The sequence below is a fragment of the Lutjanus erythropterus genome, chromosome 4 (assembly GCF_056507025.1).
Source record: "Lutjanus erythropterus isolate fLutEry1 chromosome 4, fLutEry1.hap2, whole genome shotgun sequence".
NCBI lineage: Eukaryota > Metazoa > Chordata > Actinopteri > Lutjaniformes > Lutjanidae > Lutjanus > Lutjanus erythropterus.
The window spans coordinates 15,131,713-15,151,163 of NC_139320.1; the positions used below are offsets into that span (position 1 = coordinate 15,131,713).

General features: G+C 39.0%; 1 protein-coding gene across 1 annotated transcript; it reads left to right on the plus strand.

The window, feature by feature from the left end:
- Positions 1-362: 362 nt before the first annotated feature.
- Positions 363-18,345, plus strand: coq8b (coenzyme Q8B). Its single transcript, XM_084716277.1, has 15 exons — positions 363-542; positions 1,251-1,407; positions 1,929-2,134; positions 3,557-3,623; positions 4,801-4,875; positions 5,299-5,418; positions 5,534-5,619; positions 7,150-7,290; positions 7,393-7,474; positions 9,967-10,060; positions 10,612-10,753; positions 12,461-12,568; positions 14,160-14,225; positions 14,542-14,628; positions 16,397-18,345. Exons 1-15 carry the CDS (start codon positions 363-365, stop codon positions 16,700-16,702), a joined length of 1,917 nt encoding a protein of 638 aa, XP_084572403.1. The 3' UTR covers positions 16,703-18,345.
- Positions 18,346-19,451: the final 1,106 nt, after the last annotated feature.

Genomic DNA, 19,451 nt, shown 5'->3' on the forward strand with positions numbered 1-19,451 from the left:
GTTATCTTTAATAATTTAAATCTGTAGTAAATTTGTATTTACGAGAATGCAGGTCATTTTGGCACCGGTACTGTAGATGACACGTGTCCATGACCAATGAGCATGTCTTGAAACATGGGCAGCTCAAGGGCAAACCATCTGGCACGTTGAATAACATAATACACGTTTGTTACAAAAATCTTTACATTGATCTGTTACATTACTTATATCTTAACAGATGTATTAAACATGTACGAATTTGAGTTAAAGGGTGTGGTGGGTGTGTCTGTTTCTTTATGTACTTTTAGCATATCCTACAGTATATCGTCACTCCTACACCAGCTTGACTCCCTCCTCTCTCTCACCTCTCTCTGTGTGAAGGGATGTTGTCAGAAGTCCTGCAGGTGCTGCGTGGGGCAGGTAAAGTGGGGTCTGCCCTGGTCACCACCCAGGGAGAAATGCTCCGATTAATGGCCTGCAACTCCTCCATGGGAGCAGGGGTCAAAGCTGCTCAGGATGTGGTCGAAGGACTAGTGGGCACTTTTATGGGTGGCAGCAGTGCGGTAAGGATTCCCCCATAGACCTATAATCCATCACTTTGGGCACTGGGAACCTCTGATGGGCATTTGAAATGATCTGCCCACAACTTTATTTAAGTTACTCGCCACTCAAAAATAAGTTTTGCTTCTTGTTCCTACAGTTGAATTTTTGACCTTTACTGCACAGAATTATATATATGCAGAACTTGATATAAGATGGATATTTTCACGTTCAGCTGCTGCAACTGAAAAGTTTCTATGAGCTCATTGAAAATCACATTTTCAGGGGTATGGTCTTTAGACATAATTTGTGACAACACAAATAGTTGGACATCAATCCTGGTCCAATCTGCAGTTTATACAAGTTTGATGTAGAGACTTGAAACCTCCAGTGCATATGTACCGAGAATGGACTTTATAGAGAGTTGAACTGCTGGACAACAGGTGTTTAAATGACTTGCATTTAAAGATTCTGGATTTTTAACAAAGGAAATGGTGTAGATTTTATTTAAAAGCTTTTAATAAGATTTTTGAACTTTTGTGAAAAGAACATATCAGATACAATTATTCAAAGTAGAATTTATGTACATGGTAAAACATGCCTGGAGGGGCTCATTAAATAATGAACATAATAACTGATAGCTTAATTGCTAAGAAAATTAACAGTTAAAAAGTTATATGTACATCAGTAATTATTTGGCTAAATTATCTGTCCAACTCTGCTGTTTGTAGCAACAGTCAATAAAAGAGGACGTGTTCCCGGATGCTGAGGGTTGGGACAATATGGATCCCGATGAAGCAGCCAAATGGGCCATGGGGTCTGAGTTCCCCTCTGGTACTCCAGAGCAAAGCCAGACAGGAGCTGGAACTGCAGCAGAGATGCCCACAGGTACTGTCAATATCAGCTTATTAACATGTACTGGAGGTGACACTAAAAGTGTTCTTGCATAAGAATATCTCATAACTAATAAATGCAATGTTTGTTTGTCTTTACCGTTTATTACATTTTACCTCAATAAACGCATTCATAGCAAACAGTTATTTGAGGCAAGTCATCAACTACAAAATAGTTACTCTGTTATAACTGAAGAGAGTATACAAAACTCTCAAGTTTCACATGTTTGTCATATGTTGTTTTACCTGTTATTGTGCGTCAACAGGCCAGACACACAGGCCAGTATGATAAGACTTCAATAGAGCCACACTATGATTCTCTATTGTTGATTTCATGTATTCAGGGTGCAAAATTAACTTCTGTCCACCAGCCAAATGCCTAGTATATTTTCAAATTATACCAGCTGCTCAGTAATCTGCCACATATATTTTACGAGCATTTGGTTGGTGGCTAATACTAGTATGGTGTCCTGCATGTCTTCAATAAAACATTGTCCTCTCTTTTCCCTACTGCAGGAGTTCCTCCTGCCCCTGGCGTTGCACCTGCAGGGGCAGGCCTGTCAGGACAGAGCGCTCGCTTCCTCCACACGAACCACAGACTCCACCGGTACTACTACCAGACTAGGTCTGTCCACGACACAGTAGTTGCCAGACTCACACCAGAGGACATCAAGAAAGCCAGGGAGGCCAAGCAGGCACTGGTCAAACCTGTCAGACAGAAGGTTGGTCACAGGACATGATCATCAGATTGACTCTGATTTGAAAAATATATATATATATTCTATATTCTCTATGATAATATCTGCAGATCCCACTAGAGCAAATTATGAAAAGGCTTCTACACACAGTGATACATCCCTTAGTAAGAGATAGTCATTCTATGATTTAACACTCAAACATTTTGCCTTGTCGTGTAGGTGACTGTTTAAACAGAGTAAGGCTTTAAAGCAGTGTGTGTAATAAATGGTTTAGAATCTTTAAATGGAGAAGTAATTATGCATAAACAGAGCAAGTAATTGTCACAGACTCTTACTGGCCAATAGAATTAGTTTTAAAATGTTTTTATCAATGCCTCATGATGTGGTTTTTGTCTTATACACACATGTTGGATAAATAACTGGGGCTGTACCTGAGTCAGAATTTCAGTCTCATTGGATTTGCCCGTTCAATACAAATATTTGACACATCAGTCCTTTCTTTTTCTTTCACCACCACATTAATCTCATATGTCAGCCTACATGACTTTGGAGGTTTAGCCTACCTTACATTTAAAAGCCTTTTGTCATCATGTGTGATGTGAAAACACTGGCTTTCCACACAGTCAGAGAGAGAGTAAAAGTTTGCTCCCTGCTCATAGTTCAGGTATAAATTCCCAGCCCACTGTGAAGCATCTCTCTAGCCGGGCAGCAGACAGTGGTCAACCACGGTCAGGCGTCACACTGTCCTCTGTTTCTATCTGTTCCATCACAGCTAGTTTTGTGGTGATAATCAGATAATCAGTGTGTAAAGTTTACAGCCTGCCATGTTTTTGCTCTGTTCTGTGTACAATGACACAGCTGAAAATCAAGAGCTGGAACTTATTAACCAACTACACCTCAGGTTTCACCTTCTTTCATCAGTTAACCATCAGCGCATGTTGGCACATTTGATCAAGTGTGCCAGCTAATATAAAAAATATGTTTCCATTTATTTCTAATTATTCATTGTAATGTGCCCCCTGTACATTTTGTAAGCCTCTTTTCTTTTATCCTGTTATTGTAATTCACACTGATGGACAAGAAAAAAAGAAACCACTGCTTGACTTAGTCGACTGAGCGGTCTCCAACTGCTAGTTCAACTCAACGACTTTCAGGGCTCAGCCCTAGGAAACAGTAGTTCTATATTCATATTGGTAGCAGGAGCCTGTATAGGACATGAACCACAGACATGTGCTACGACAATGTTTTGAGTTGACTCATGTTATGTAATGTGTGTCATACACAGTATGTTGGCTTTTGTCATGTAACTCAAGGTTACTGTCTGAAGAGTCCCTTTGTTTCAAGTCAAAAGAGGAGGAACAACAACCTAACATAGGTATAGGAATAATTTCAAATAATAATATAATATAATAATTGTTTTTACTATCTTTGTATGCTTTCGCTCAGCTGAGTGACCGTGCCCGAGAGAGGAAGGTGCCTGCCACAAGAATCAGCAGACTTGTTAATTTTGGGGGTAAGAACATTTTAGTTTTTCATTAGCTTTTCTATTTTTGTGCTTACCGTATTTGGCAAGAGACATTGGTCATACACTACAAGGCTGTGTGATATGACCAAAATCTCATATCCCAATATATTGTTAATTTTATACAGTAAATAGTAAATATCTTTAAATTCAGTGAATAAATAGTTTGTATAAATTGACTATATGGAAAAGCCCATTTCTTAACTTTATTAACTGTTTTCCTGATGAATTATATACTCAACTAATACAAGGTAATTCCACATTTAATTATTTTTCTCCTTTTCTGTAGATTTTTTTTTTTTTTAAATGCAACTGAGCATGTAGCAAAATATAAAATATTAATTTATAAAATATAAAAAAGTAAATAGTAAACACTTGATCTAAGTCTGGAGCTTGTTTTGATCACTGGACTTTGCTTTTCTGGCTCTTATTTGCAGATGGTTAGTGGTGTTTGAGTCTGCATGCAAAGATTTGCAAAGTACGGTTTTCTGGTCCGTGCCGGACTTTTCATACCCAATTCACATCCATGAGACAGAAGTAGCCCCTCTTTTATGTGCGAGCTCCTCGTTTTGTCCTGGCTGGTTGGAGTTCTTCTCTTGTTTGGAATCTCTTCTTGTTTGTTTTACCTTCATGCATAATTCCTGACTTCATTCATGCTTTGTGGAAGGATGCAGAGTCTTTGTCCAAATGAGAGCATCCTTCTCATTTCACTCCAGGTTGTCACATGGCTCTAAGCACAACAGGACAATAAAATGTCAAGCTTATGAAACACACTGGCTTACAGTCTGTTATAAACACAGAGCACTGAGTGCAGTAATTACACACATGCAGTATATTAATAAAACAAAATGTTCAGACTTCCCTTGTCCCTTTGCAAGACAATGTTTTATCCTTATTTTACCACCACTGACAGCGCATTAAAAATATGAGTGTCTCTGGGGGGTTGTCACACCTGTTTCCTTTTGTGTTTGCAAATAAAGGGAATGCTCTGGAATTTTTTAACAGCAATTTTAACATACAGGATTTCTCAGTTGTCAGATTTTTTTTGGCAAAAGATCCCAAATATTATTCCACTCTTCATCTAGCTGCACCTGTTTCACATCAGTGTTTCCCTCAAGCATCTGTTAAGTACCCTTATATTCAGTTGTGTCTTGTCTCTCTGCTGCAGGACTGGCAGTAGGACTTGGGATTGGTGCCATTGCAGAGGTGGCAAAACAGTCATTGGGAGGCAAACAAAAAGGAGGTATGTGTATCTTCTTCTCACTTCTCTCTGGTCCTCTGCTGCTCTCTCTTCCCATCCTATAAAAGAGCCTTTGGTCCAGTGCACACCAGGCAGATCCAGCAGACAGATGGACAGCTGGTCGGCCCTGGAGAAGTTTCTCATGTGTCAGCACCTGCCAGGCACAGGACAGGCACTAAATCAAACCTGTTAACAGGAACAAGCTTTAATACGTGTTAAATGAGCAGTATTTAATGATGTCAGTTTTTACACAGTGCTTCTTACAGCTGGCTAGTAAGAGCTGCAGCTTAATTATTTACATGCAGCAGTTTGAAGATAAGTGTGAAGACAAATTACTCTTGTTTATGTTATTCTTCTTGTAATATGCTAGGCTTTATATCAAAGTTAATCATCTGTTTCTGTTTATGTGTGCTATATGTTTTGTAGACATGAATGCCCTGTTAGACTCTCCCCTCCTGTCAGAGGCCAACGCTGAGAGAATAGTCAGCACACTGTGTAAGGTCCGTGGGGCGGCACTCAAGATTGGACAGATGCTCAGCATTCAAGGTACACACTGAAGCAACGGCACCACTACCAAATGATGTTCAGGGTCCTCAGAGGATTTGTAAGCAATGACTTTTTTTATGACAACTTCTCTATTTATTCTTGTTTTTTTTCCCAGACAACTCCTTCATCAACCCCCAGCTACAGAAGATCTTTGAGAGGGTCCGGCAGAGCGCAGACTTCATGCCTACCTGGCAGATGATGGTAAGCATGAACTGACCCTCCTGTCCCTGACACTTAGGGCAGGTTTACACCAGCCATGTTTAGTCTGGTTTACTTGAAGTCAAACAAGCGAGCTTGTCTGTAACATGACAACAGAAAAACTAACCCTTTTGTGGTGTTTTTTATGTCATTAGATCAGTTGACTGACGTTCATATGTGCAGTCCTCTTAAGTCTGCTGCTATGTGCTCCAGATCGGCAACATGAACAAAACCTGATAGCGCTTCACAATGTGCATTATCCAGGTAGAAACTGGGCTGTTTGTTGTCTTTTTACTTGCGGATTTAGTGACCAATAATCAAAACAATGTTTCCACCACATGACTTGTGTTTACAACTTCTGGGCTGTTAAAGTTTTGCCTTTGTGAGCCCAAACCGGACCAATTGGAAAATTGTAATAATGTTTCATCCTCACATTGGTTAGATTCAGGCACCGGACCTTTAGGTATGAAGCTGCCCTAAGAGTTCTTTCACACTAGTTCAGTTCATTTTGTCTGGACCAAAAGAAAAAAATAATACATTGTTCTTGTTCACTCTTGAGTTTTTTTATAGTAACGCACCAAGAAAAGGAGACATGAAGTGTTATAGATTGACAAGTAACTTGCTGTTTTGATAGGTTTGGTGACTGTCATCCTGCATTGTTGTGACTCATTTGGGGAAATCAAATTCTGATGACTGAGAGAAGTTTATTCAGCAAGACTTTAATGCTTCTGATGTGTAGATTTATGTTCTTTGGCGCCACAAAGATCTCACAAAGAAGCAACTTGTTGTAAGCATTATGAGTATTATTAGACTGTAAATCAAAAGCATGTTATGAGTAATGACTGAAAGGTAGAGACGGATGACAGGGAGGCATCTTGTACAGTAATGATTCATGCCTTATTATTGTGGGAGCACTGTTACACACTTTATAGACTTAATGAACTGACAAAGTACACAGAGCAGGATAAAAGCACATCAGTTTTGACAGCTTTTGACCTATTAATACTCCTGTTGATGTGCATACTTGTTAACCTTGGTTAACAGATGACTTGCATACATATATACAGAGCATTTATAAGATCTCCTCCTCAATAGATTTTACAATCATTAGATAGATATATATTTGAATTTCAGCATTTGAAATCATGCTAAATTTACACATCTGCTTCAAAAAAATCCTGTGGCGGTTTTGTGTGTTTTTCACACCACAAACAAACTGTATCAAGACAACGTTTTACACGTGTTCTCGGTCTGGTTGTTTGGTCAGCATCAGGGTTCTGGTTTCAGTTTTCACACCAGCAGAAATGAAGCGTACTAACCAAGAAAATGCACCAGGCCTTGCTTTAACTGAACCAAACAGGCAATGTGTGAAAGCAAAATCGTCAGAGGAAAGTGGTATAGTGTGTGTGTTTCTAAAAAGATGAGATTATGACAAAAGTTTGTTTTATCAGTTCTCAGGTGCAGCTTGATGTATGTAGACATTTGAGGCCAGATGCATGATTTTAAGACATCTGTTTGGGTCTGATTGTGTAGAAAGTTCTTGAGGAGGAGCTGGGGCCAGGCTGGCGAGAGAAGCTATCGTCCTTTGAAGAGAAACCATTTGCTGCAGCATCCATCGGCCAGGTGCATCATGGGGTGTTAAAAGATGGTAGAGAAATCGCCATGAAGATCCAGGTATTCATAAACGCTCTTTTTTTTTTTCTGTCCCCTTCCCTCGAAACCTCTGTCTTTGTCTGTTTGCAGTGATTTAATCTGTTATTCTCATATTTCTTCCAGTACCCTGGAGTGGCAGAGAGCATCCACAGTGACATAAACAACTTGATGTCAGTTTTGAAAATGAGTGTCGTCCTGCCGGAAGGTAACAACTGCATCAGTACTTGTTTTGGTGTTTATTTGTCCCCTCGAGACTGTTCAGTGAAAAAACACTGATATGTAGAGTATTTATTAAAACACAGCTCTGTTTTGAAGTCAAAGACATAAATTTACACATGAAAGGCTCTGGAAATTGTCATATTCTGTTGTTGCTGGTTCAAGAGCGCATTCATTGTTATTTATTATCTAATTTATATTCATCAGTAGGAGTGGGTCTGAAAAGTCTCTCCACGTTGCAGCTTTATGATGCAGAATTTAAGCACATGAGTAGCAACAACAGTTGTTCCTCTGTGTAGCTTGAGTTCTGCAGGTTTGGATAAAAAATACAGATTTAAAAAAAAAGGCCTGTTATCCCTCTTTGATTGTATCCCATCATTAAGTTGTGGGGTGATTATAGATGTTCTCTTTTATTCCAGCATTTTCATTATACAGTACCATGGGGTGGCGCTGTTGTTTCAGGTCAAAACCAGGTGGCACATTTGTTACTCAGTGACAATGAGGACATCTGCATCATTTATAGAGTTGTTACTTGTTTCCATGTTATGCCCAATCCTACACATTTAAAGTCAAACAAAAACAGATATTTATCATAACTAATGATTATAATTTTATTTGTTGTCCAGTGATGTACACCACTGCAGTCCTCATACAAGGTTTTTTATTATATAATTATGATAATTTATTATCATCATACAACACAGGGTTGTATGAACAACACAGGGTTGTATGATGCATCATGAAAAGAAAGTTTTAGTCCCTTCATACTACACACACATGTAACATACATACAGATTAGGATTGCAACTAACAATTATTTTAATTCTCGTTTGATCTGTTGATTATTTTTTCAATGAATCGATTAGTTGTTTGGTCGTAGACACTGCCCATTGTGATTCACTAGGTACTGAGCAGGCAGGACGGTCACCTGTCTAGAGCTTGTGGTAAGCCCTACGTGACATCATAAGGAGAGGCAGATCTGATTGGTGTTTTGAAACACACGTTCTAAAAGAGAGAGCAAGCAAAACACAGAGAAGATGGCAGTTTCTCATATTTTGGGGGTCTTAAGAGACACAGGGGACACATTTTTGTTGAAATACCACAAAAAAAGTGTATTTAGCACAATATGTGACATTATAAGATGTCAGAAAGTGGGGAAAAAAATGTCGATCAGTGTTTCCCCGAAGCCTTTTTTTTTTTTTTTTTTACTTTACTTTCATAGAGGAGTAAAGAAACCAGAAAATATTCACATTTAAGAAGCTGATATTTGGAATTTTTACCTTTTTTAAATTACTTAGATTTATCAATTATCAACATAGTTGGTGATTCAATTGAATTGATTTTATTGATTCATAATTGATTACTCGTTGCAGCCTCGGGGTTTCCCCAAGCAGAGTTGTTAGGCCTGGTGGCAAGTTTCTTTTGACGAGGGCCAGAGACAGTCTAATGGCAGTGTAAAGTTCAGGCCCTGTAGTTCCTACGATAATGTAAGAATGTCTGGAATTTTCGAATTGAGAATTTTGAAAAGCTATGACACAAATTTCATAGGGCCCTACATTGAGTTGTTGATAAAAGCTGGCTGGATATTTGAAAATATTTCTATGTAATAAGTCATTCATTCAACACACATTTTAAATTTTTTTACAAAGAATCTGACAGTGTGCAGTCTTGAAATGCTAAATTTCAATGATGTGTAGGCCTTGTTGGAGTTAATTCAAATACCAATGGGCCACTGAGCTTACCATACACAGGGGGAAACCCAGAGCTCTAATACATAAAATCAGAAAAGAACAGGATAAAATATATAATTAAGAACAGTGTGCAGATATTTATATACACATAGACACATACACGCAGGAAATAATTCTTTAGTGCCTGAAATGCTGTCTATCAACTTTGACAGCATTTGTGCATGAAGCATCATTGATTTAAGTACAGCTCAGAACTGGTCCGCCCGTCAAATGTTGCACTTTGATGAGTGCAGCACACTCTGGTTTCCCGTTGCTTGGCCAGCCAGAGTCCCGTTACGTCCATTTAATTTTCCTGACCAGACAGTAGCCAGGAGCAGCCTTTAGTCTCAGCTGGGTTAGCATGACTCATATGCCTGCTGTCCTCTACATCTCCTGGGGTGGTCACACAGCCGGTGGTGGTGCGTCCAGCTGATCTAGCTGGGTGGTTAAAAGATGCTGTGTGCATTTTTGCAACGCCACACTCCTTTTGCAATTCTACAAGTGTATGTCATTGTATCATCATAGGCGATGCATCTTTCAGCAAATAAAACTAAACAAATAACAGATAAAAGTAAAAACATAGCGAAATTTAAGGTGCTGTTATCCACAGCATCTGTTTTCATGCAGAGTAAGAATTGTTGTCATGCTTTGCTCATTTGCAGGAAAAGGATTGTTTTGTGTAAAGATGACACAGTTTGTATGTTGTCTTTAGTTTTCCCTGCTGAGTTTTCCACCATGTGTTTTTCCACAGGTCTGTTTGCAGACAGCAGCTTGGAGGTTCTTCAGCGGGAGCTGGCATGGGAGTGTGACTACAAGAGGGAAGCGGAGTGTGCCAAGAAGTTCAGGTAGGTTTATGTGGTGTATCGAACCTGAAAGCTTCCTACACTGAAGCCCTCTGGTGAGCTGCTACGCACCATTTAACTGTGCAGAATAGAAATCCCACCAGGTTAGCTGTGAAGTTTCAGGATGGTTACTCTAAAATTACATCTACAGTTCACTAAATGTTTACCACTGTTACAAAACTGCACGTATATATTGCACAGACACTGTATCTAGCTCTCCTCTTTTATTAAAAACTTTGGTATGTTGGCTATACTTTTTATACTGTTTTCAATTTTTTTTTTTTTTTTTATTGTTTTGATAGGTATTCTACTCCAACTACTATTACTATGAACTGTATCCCTATGAATTATTATTAATATTTTTGTCACAATTTCAATATTGGAGACGGGCTACATTTCTAATATATATAGTTTGCCCATGTACAGACAAAAACATTATGTTAGGCCCGAGTATTTAGTCACTGTTTTGGTCAGTTGTTTTCTACTGGATTTCATTTATATCATGAATTGAATCTTTATTATTTATTTTTCTTTCTTTCTGATTATTTGTACAGGTCCCTTCTAGAGGGAGATGAGTACTTCCAGGTCCCTGAGGTGATCGATGAGCTGTCTGGTCGCAGGGTGCTGGCCATGGAGCTGGTACAGGGAGTCCCACTGGACCGCTGCGTAGACCTGGACCAGGAGACCAGGAACCAGGTATGAGCTGACTCAACAGGCACATGGATGCCATTTGTCATGAAATTTCCTCTTTGTCATTGAATTGTGAGTGGTGCAGAAGATCTTACAGATGATTTTTGCACAGCGATAGCAGAATGCTCTTGATAAGATGAAATTATCAAATATTATTGAATTAGGTGGTGATGCTCAGTTTTGTTTCATCCAGCTTTTGTACAGGTGTTGCATATCCTTGAAAAGTGCTTGGGTAAAGTGCTTGACATGGGATGAAATTATAATTGCATTACAATTACAAATTTATAACAAATTGATATCTGACTTGATTGTTCACTTTTTAGAAAAATAAATGAAGTCAACTGTGTGTGGCTGTGCTTAGTGTGATCTACCCTCTGATGGGACAACAGATGACAACATGCTGGGAGGTTGCAGATGTGAGAGAAAATCTATGGGCAAGAGAAGAGAGAACTGAAGGTAAAACATGGCACACACAGCCTGTTTTATCTGATGAAGGTCTAAAGACCAAAATGATGGATCTATAAAGTAAGTTTTATACAAGTAAAGGAAAGTGTCCGGGAGTTCTCTCTTCTCTTGCCCTGTGAGTCTTTGCTTGAAGTTTTAAATACAAATGATGGTTGGAACAAGCACCGAATCCTGAAGCAGCTCCCTGTAAAGTCTGGGAGGAGGAGGGTCTGCCTTTGAGCAAGGTTATGGTTAATATTAGTTATGTTGTCGAAAAGGTAACTGTTACTTTGTATATTCCATAAAAAAACATGCCGTAATTGACATACAATACAGGTACTGCCATACTGTATCACCCTCCTGAAATTTGACTATAATTTAACCTGTGCATTTGCCAGCTAATCAAATTTATAGCCAACTTTAGTTTAATGTTAGCCGAAATTGGCTTATCACTTAAGTGGCTGTAAGGTGCTGAACAACCTTGACAATGCTCCTTGGAAATACTTGAAAAGTGCTTGAATTTGACCTTGGATAAGTTGTGGGAATCCTGTTTATCTTTACAAAAGCTTTATCACATCAGGAAATAAAGGGTGACAAAGTAGTGTGAAGTTTAAAGAAAAGTGCTTGGATCAGTAAATTTATGAAGAGAGAGTAAAAAAAAAGGTGCAGTATAAGAGCCATGGTGAGAAGGCTGCATGGAAGACTGCGTGGCTGAAAGATAAAGCCCATCATAGTCTGGACCTCTAATTGCAGGAACCAATTAGAGCTGAAATCCTCTGACAAGTAGAAGGAGCAGACTGGTTAGCGCTGTTCCTTCACTCTAGGCTTTTGTTGAAATTTGATGTATATTTGTATTCCATCCCTTGTTGGTAGTTGGAAGTGTATTGTAGATCACTTTTAATTAGAAAATGTGTGGCATATGCTTTAATGTGACAAGTGCAGAACTGAGCTGATGCATTAACTCCCAGAGACACAAGATACTTGCTGGTAAATTATACAGCGGGACCTCAAAAAACCCAGCGTGAAAAGGACAGCAGCAGTGAAAATGACTGTGTCACTGTAAAAATATGCATTTAACAGTTGAGTTTTATGGTCTTGGAGCATGACCTGCAGCAAAGCCGCTTCTTTAGACATGCTGAGTGTGTGGCAGCTCACTGCACCAGAGATAACCACAAATAGAACAAAACGTATGTATAGTATGAAAATGTCACATTGATGTAATAACGGCATGACAGTAAACACAAACCTCTGCTCTCCTCCCGTCACCAGATCTCTTTCAACATCCTCCAGCTGTGTCTGCGGGAGCTGTTTGAGTTCAGGTTCATGCAGACGGATCCAAACTGGGCCAACTTCTTCTACAACTCAGACACCAACAAGGTGAGGGGACAGACAGGGAAGCCAAGGTGACAAAATATTAGATCTGATTTTTTTTTTTTAAGTGGGGTTATATGAGGTATTTATTGATAGTCAGTTTATTAAAGGGCGGTCAGCATGCCCCCCCAAGCAGAGAGGAGCATCAGCACAGAAGCTTAGCACTGCTGTGGACAGGTTCAACAGCAAAACGTATTTTAGACAGCCATTTCTGAGCATACACCGCTGTTTTCTAAACCAAATATCACTTTCTCCAAACCAACTAAACTGGTGAAATCAGTCATTTTACCTCACAGAACATGAAAACTGCTGGTTAGTTTGTTTGTGTTATTGTGTGACTTTTGTTGAAAGATGTACTTAGATTATCCCAAATGTTGCCAACTTGGGTTGCAGGTTTTGTGTATTTTCCTTAACCAATAATTGAAAATGCTAACAATGAATCAATCATTAATAAATACTAACATTTTTTTTTCTTTACGTTTTCTTATTCAACAAATATCGCCACCAGGCAAAACAATTTCAAATGGGTGCAAATACTGCCATTTCTACACTATATTATCTATAATTATCTGTTATTATCATTATTCGCAACACTGATAAATTGATTAATCATTAACATCCTTATTTCCAACAATGGTCAAACCCAGAGAAATCAATAATTTATTCAAGGTAACGGTTCATTTCCTGCAAGCTGCTAGTTGCTATAACTTTCAAGAAAACTCAGGATACATCAGAGAGTGAGGAAGGAAGTCAGTAAACGTGACTGGAACAGCTTCCCTAAACAACTCCCATTTTCCCACACTATTTCACAATGTCATCAAACGATGTATTTTGTTATTTTATGAATGTAAGAGAGACCACTAGAAGCATAACTTGATACGTACGTCATAAAATCCTAAATCAAATAACTGGAACTATCCCTTTAATAAGCATTTGTGTTTGTCTGTACATCAGTGTGAGAGTTTAGTCAGGCTTTGATGTGTCACTGAGTGAAACATTGCGTTGGGCTTGCCCAGTCATTGTTCCCTCAATTGCAAATTATCCAAACCTTCTATTGTACCAAAAAAGAGAAACCATCACAGGCAGCAGATGCATAATGCTGATGCATTCCCATGCTACTCTGATGGTCCCACTTTCAAGTTTTGAAGTTGTTCTCCTGACTTTATGATGCTACAAAGGGTTGGGTAGGGCTGTTTTTGTTGTAGTTGTTGTAGTGTCTCTAGGTTGAAACTAGCGTCCCAGTGAAGATTCATGTTGCTGTCTTTCCAAGTATGTTGAAACAGTTTGAAACTTTATATTACAAAGTTATTTTGTACTTGATCTGTTTCTGCACCAGTACATTTCCTAAAACCACTAAAACTACTATTAAACTACCTGACTTGTTATGAGGATTAATTCTAATTCATAACTTTTAAAGTCACTCTTTGTAGACAGGTGGCATTTTAGCTACCTGTAAAAGATCAGCTTTTGTAAACACTATATTTAGAATATTCCCTCTTCTTTAAATTACCATTAAATAGCTTTTTCAACAGGAAACCACTGTTATATAAACCAAATATCACTGAGAAGATACATAACACATTCATCTTGTCTGTAGGTTGTTTTGTTGGACTTTGGAGCGTGCAGAAGCTACCCAGAATCCTTCACAGATGACTACATACAGGTATGACGAATCGAATTTTAAGACACCCACCAGTGAACCACACAACATGATTTATGCAACAAGATTTCTGTGAATAATTAAGCACTGAAGTCTTTGGTTTAATTTTGCAACAGCCAACGAAAATCACACACAATCAAATCCGTGTGCACACCTTCCTCTACTCACAACCTTAAAGAAGAGCTCTTTAAATAAATATGATTACCACATCATCATTTTCTGTGTGTGTGTGTGTGTGTGTGTGTGTGTGTGTGTGTGTGTGTGTGTGTGTGTGTGTGTGTGTGTGTGTGTGTGTGTGTGTGTGTGTGTGTGTATTCAGGTGGTGCATGCGGCCTCCGTGGGTGATCGAGCCACTGTTCTTCAAAAATCGAAGGACCTGAAGTTCCTGACAGGCTTCGAGGCCAAGGTGAGGTATTTCAGTCCTTGCTGCTGTGCTCATTTATTTTTGATATGATTTACCCGACTCTGTCTCTTCTGTTTTCACCATTTCATTTATGTCTTTTCCTACCTCAGTCTCACTCCCTCTGCTTAGTATTGTTTCCATGCAGTCATAGTACACAATCCTTTCTCTTTTTTTGTATCTTTGTTAAAGAGGTCATGTTTCTAGCTCTGTCCGCCAATAATCCGTCTCAATATTCATGATCAGATGTCTATGAAATTTGGTGGACACAAGTGAGTGCAGGCAAAAGGATGACTGATTCACATTTTAATAGTGACCGTAAAACTTCATGGAACTGAAACCATCTCAAATCAGTTGTATTTACTTTAAGTGTCAGGAAGTATATCTTTAAGTGAGCGCTGTAATAAGTTGTTCAGTGTTGGCTGAACTAGTGTGGTGTTTATTAGGGCTTTATGTGGTCTGTTATGGATTACAATAACATATTTCATTTCAGTCAACATTGATAATTACTGATATTTTTATTGGCTTATTTTATTAAAAAGACCAGGAGAAAAAAGATTAAATTTAACCACTTAATTTATGAAGGCACACAGGTAATAATAGACTTACTAGTCTTGGAAAAACAACAGCCTGAGCTGAACAACACACGTGTGAATTGATTCACAGTTTGTTTGCGTGTCACACTCCATTATCAAGGGATATGATAGGCTGTTTATGAGCCAGGGTGTATTCATTGTGCACTTTCATGGCAGTTTGCATTTAAGTGAAACTAGTGAACATTTTATTGCATAGTTTTCTTTTTGCCATTGATGATACACATCATTACTGTTTTACTGCCCAGGGTGAGTATGAGTGTTGTACTTATGCGACTGGATAGAGGAAAATAGCCACAAAAGGGAGAAAACCACTCGTGCATTAAAAAGAAAACCATCCACTTTATGTTATAATATCTCTAGTCAACATTTCCTCAGACTGCCTCAGAGTGTAAACGCTTAATAATGCAGCTTAAGGTCTGTTTGTGTTCTTCACATAGACAGTAAATAAAGATGGATGATGCGTCTCCCTCTGTACAAACATGAAGCCAAAATATCCCTGATATGAGTGCAGCCATCTTAAGCTAGTGACGTAATTTGGAGCCAGAGTCTGCGCAGTAGCGACTGGGATGCAGCCTCAGTATTGAGAATATCCAAATTCCTTTGTAAAGAAACCATGAGGACATTGGCTACATCATTAGTTCAGTGCCACTATGATTGCACATGCATAATGTGGTATAACTACAAAAAAATAAAAGACAAGCTTCAAAAAGCTCAGAATAAACTAATGAGGGTCGTCTCTAATCTTGCTCGAAAAACACATATTGGTCTCCCTGTGGAAGGTAGATTTCATCAGTTGAAACCTATTATGGTTTTTAAGATTTTACACTGTTTATGTCCACATTATTTTACTGGGTATTTTCAGTTTGTTCAGCATTCTCAATAAAATATTTATTGTTAACTTTATGACTGTATATATCAGTGTTTGTTTAGTTTGGGTGTATTAGTGTAAAATATGATAGATCAGTAAGCAATTTATCAAATAAAGTCAATTAATCTGATCACCGCAGCCCCCAGGGTGTCATCGAGATGTTTTAGCTTCACTTTTGAGGAGCATAAATGTCGTCCGTCTTTATATACATCAGTGGTTCTACTTAACAGCTTCTATATGGACATTTTAGTCCAGTTGATCATTATGCACGCTGGCAGTCATTGTAACGGCTCTTCATGCTGCCTAACAGGCCTTTGAGGAAGCCCACGTGGAGGCGGTGATGATCCTCGGTGAAGCCTTTGCTTCATCTGAGCCCTTCGACTTCGGCACCCAGAGCACCACCCAGCGCATCCAGAGCCTCATCCCCGTCATGCTACGCCACCGCCTCACTCCTCCACCCGAGGAGACGTATTCCCTCCACCGCAAGATGGCCGGCTCCTTCCTCATCTGCTCCAAACTGAATGCAAGCATACCATGCAGGGACATGTTCCTGGATGTGTACAACAGCTACAACCAGAGGAGGCAGGCGGAGCGAGCAGCACAGGCCACCGCTTAGACACTAAGGGACAAGATAACTGCTTAAATGTACCCAAGACTTTTTCACAGTCTACTGTTAAGTAAAGGGATGGAGTCTTGAATCTACAAGTGGACACTGGATCAGACTTAACCTAAAACTTAACGCCATGTCAATATGTAACAATGGCAACATGCTTTAATGAGGACCATGACTGTGCTTGACTGTCTTGGCCCGTCTCCTTTCAGTGCTACAGCTCACTGACTTCAGCATGAGGGTACAGTGATTGGTGATCCCAACCCAATATTCAGATTATTTGATGGAGAGTTTTAGTAGTCAGTACATCACGAAGAGTAGATGGTGGTCGGCAGGTCCCAGTTTGCAGAAGGAGAGACCAGCAAGGAAAGCTAAGCAATGCACTGCTGTGGACAGGGTCAGCCAGTGAAAAAAGGTTCCCCTAAAAAATTGATGTAAGTGTACACTATATTTAGAATATTTTCACTTCTTTACTTTGCCATCAGACAGCCTTTTGCCTTACAGGAAATCACAGTTATATAAGCCAGACAGTGTTTTCTCTAAATAAACCAAACTCCATAGGCAAAACCAGTAATTTTACCTCGCAGAACACAGAAGTTGCACGTCTACTGCTGTGTCAATCTTTTTATTTGTTTGTGTGACTTTGATGAATCTGAACTAACCTTTTTAAAACTCCAAACTCACACATTAACACAAACAAACTAAAAAATCATGGCAGCAATACACCAGTGACTCGTGAGTTCTGCAAGGTAAAATTACTGATTTCACCTATAGAGTTTAGTTGATTTGGAAGGAGTGATATTTGGCTTATATAATGGCAGTTTCCATTCAGAAAACGGTGTCTGACAGCACGGTAAAGCAGGGAAAATATTCTAAATATAGACTCTTGTTGCTGAACTTGTCCACAGCAACCATCTTCTTCTGTAGGTAATACTCTGACTATTGGTGAGTATCTAATACAACCCCAGTCCAAATCATCTTAATTATCCTTTAACTATGCCATGGAATGAAAATTATGGAGATAATTATGTCCTCACAAATATATGCTGATGGCCAGAGGCAACATTATTGATTAAATCTGTATATTAATTGTAGAGAGGATTATTCGATTCATTGTGAGTGTTGGTGTGTGTTTGATCATGTTGGCCCAATGGTTACACCCTTCTGTCACAGCACACACACTACACAATAATACTGTACACTCAAGCCAGCTTTGAGTGCAGTTTCTCAAAAATCCAGATGTATTATTCCCTGTGTGTCCACCATATTTCCAAATTGGTATCTTCTGTCTTTAAGGACACATAATAAGCCCTGTGTTGCCTAGCTGAAGCTGCCAAGTGCTGTCTTTTGTTAGAAGGACTTTGTGTGCTGCTGCCTGATGAGTTGGCGAGTAAAGCTTTCTCCTAAATGTGATGACTGGCAGACTAGATGAGCAGATTATTGGTGGAATTAGTGAAGACAGTCTGTTGGCATCCCAGTGAGTAATGGCCTTGCATCATAAAGTTTATTTGACATAATATTTCCATAATGTGAAGTACTGTCAGTCTTTTTTTTTTTTACATTTCTTTATGACAGAGATGAGTACTGTAACCTAAAAGATGGTGTGCTGTGCAATGTTTTTTTTATGAAATAAATATAAGAAAGATTTATATGTATCATAAAATTGAGCTTTACTGGAAAGTGTCAAGAAGAGGCTAAATGCCAAGGACTTCCTACACTCTGTATTGATCTTTACCTTTCAATTTTTGTCCTTTTTGGGAAATGTCATTGATTGAAGGCCATGTTTGACCTCATTCTCCATCTACACCTACACCTATTGACCGTTAAGCATCTTCATACAATATTTTTGGCTCACAAAATGTAAGACTTGAGCTAATGGCAGCATTGATGGGACCATTTTTCCAGGAGCTATTTTTGTTTTGTGGCCGTGCTTTCTATTTTGTCTTCAATCAAGCCATTACAGGACTGCTTGCTCACTAAATGTTCGCATTCACACCACACAGGAGTTTTCATTGACGTTGTACAAACTTAATGGAGAAAAGATGCAGCCATTTACTGTATCTCCATGAGCACTTGCTGTTAGCGTCCCTCCGCTGAGTTCTGTGACGTGCTGTACAGTACAGCTGCTGAGCTGCTCCTGCAGCAAGGCTGTTTCTGATATGCACTACATCAAAATCACAGTTTATTTTTCTCAGTTTGGGAATTGGCCACAGTTAATAAGAGCAGCACATGTTAGAGAGAAGAAAAGGCACATTCTTCTGTTTTAGTTTCACGCAATGGAAAGTTGGAGTGTTCCTCTGCATGTAAGAAGCAGCTGGCTTCAGTTTATTGGATGAGAATTGGCCTCTTTTTGGTCACAGTCTCAGACTTTTCATTAGGGCTAACACTGGACTAGTGAGGGGTTATTTCTTCTAGGAGCAATTCATTTATGAAGTTAAAGCATGGTGCTCATCAGGAGACACATTCTGAGGGATTCATTGTGTTTACATTATGTTTGTGCAGAGGAACATCTATGGTTTAATAGTTGTTGGTGTTGCTGAATGAAAAATAGTGTGATGTTAGAGTTAAGATCTACTGGGGACCACAGTGTGGACATTAAGGGACAGTTAGCCGTGTCTCTGCACAGTAGGCATTTACTCATTTACTATTTATATTATATAGGCTGGCTTGGCCTAATTATATTTGAACTTTACTGTTAGTTTTCTGTCCACAGCAATTAGGATTCCCTGGGGATTTTTTTTACTGGCAATAGAAA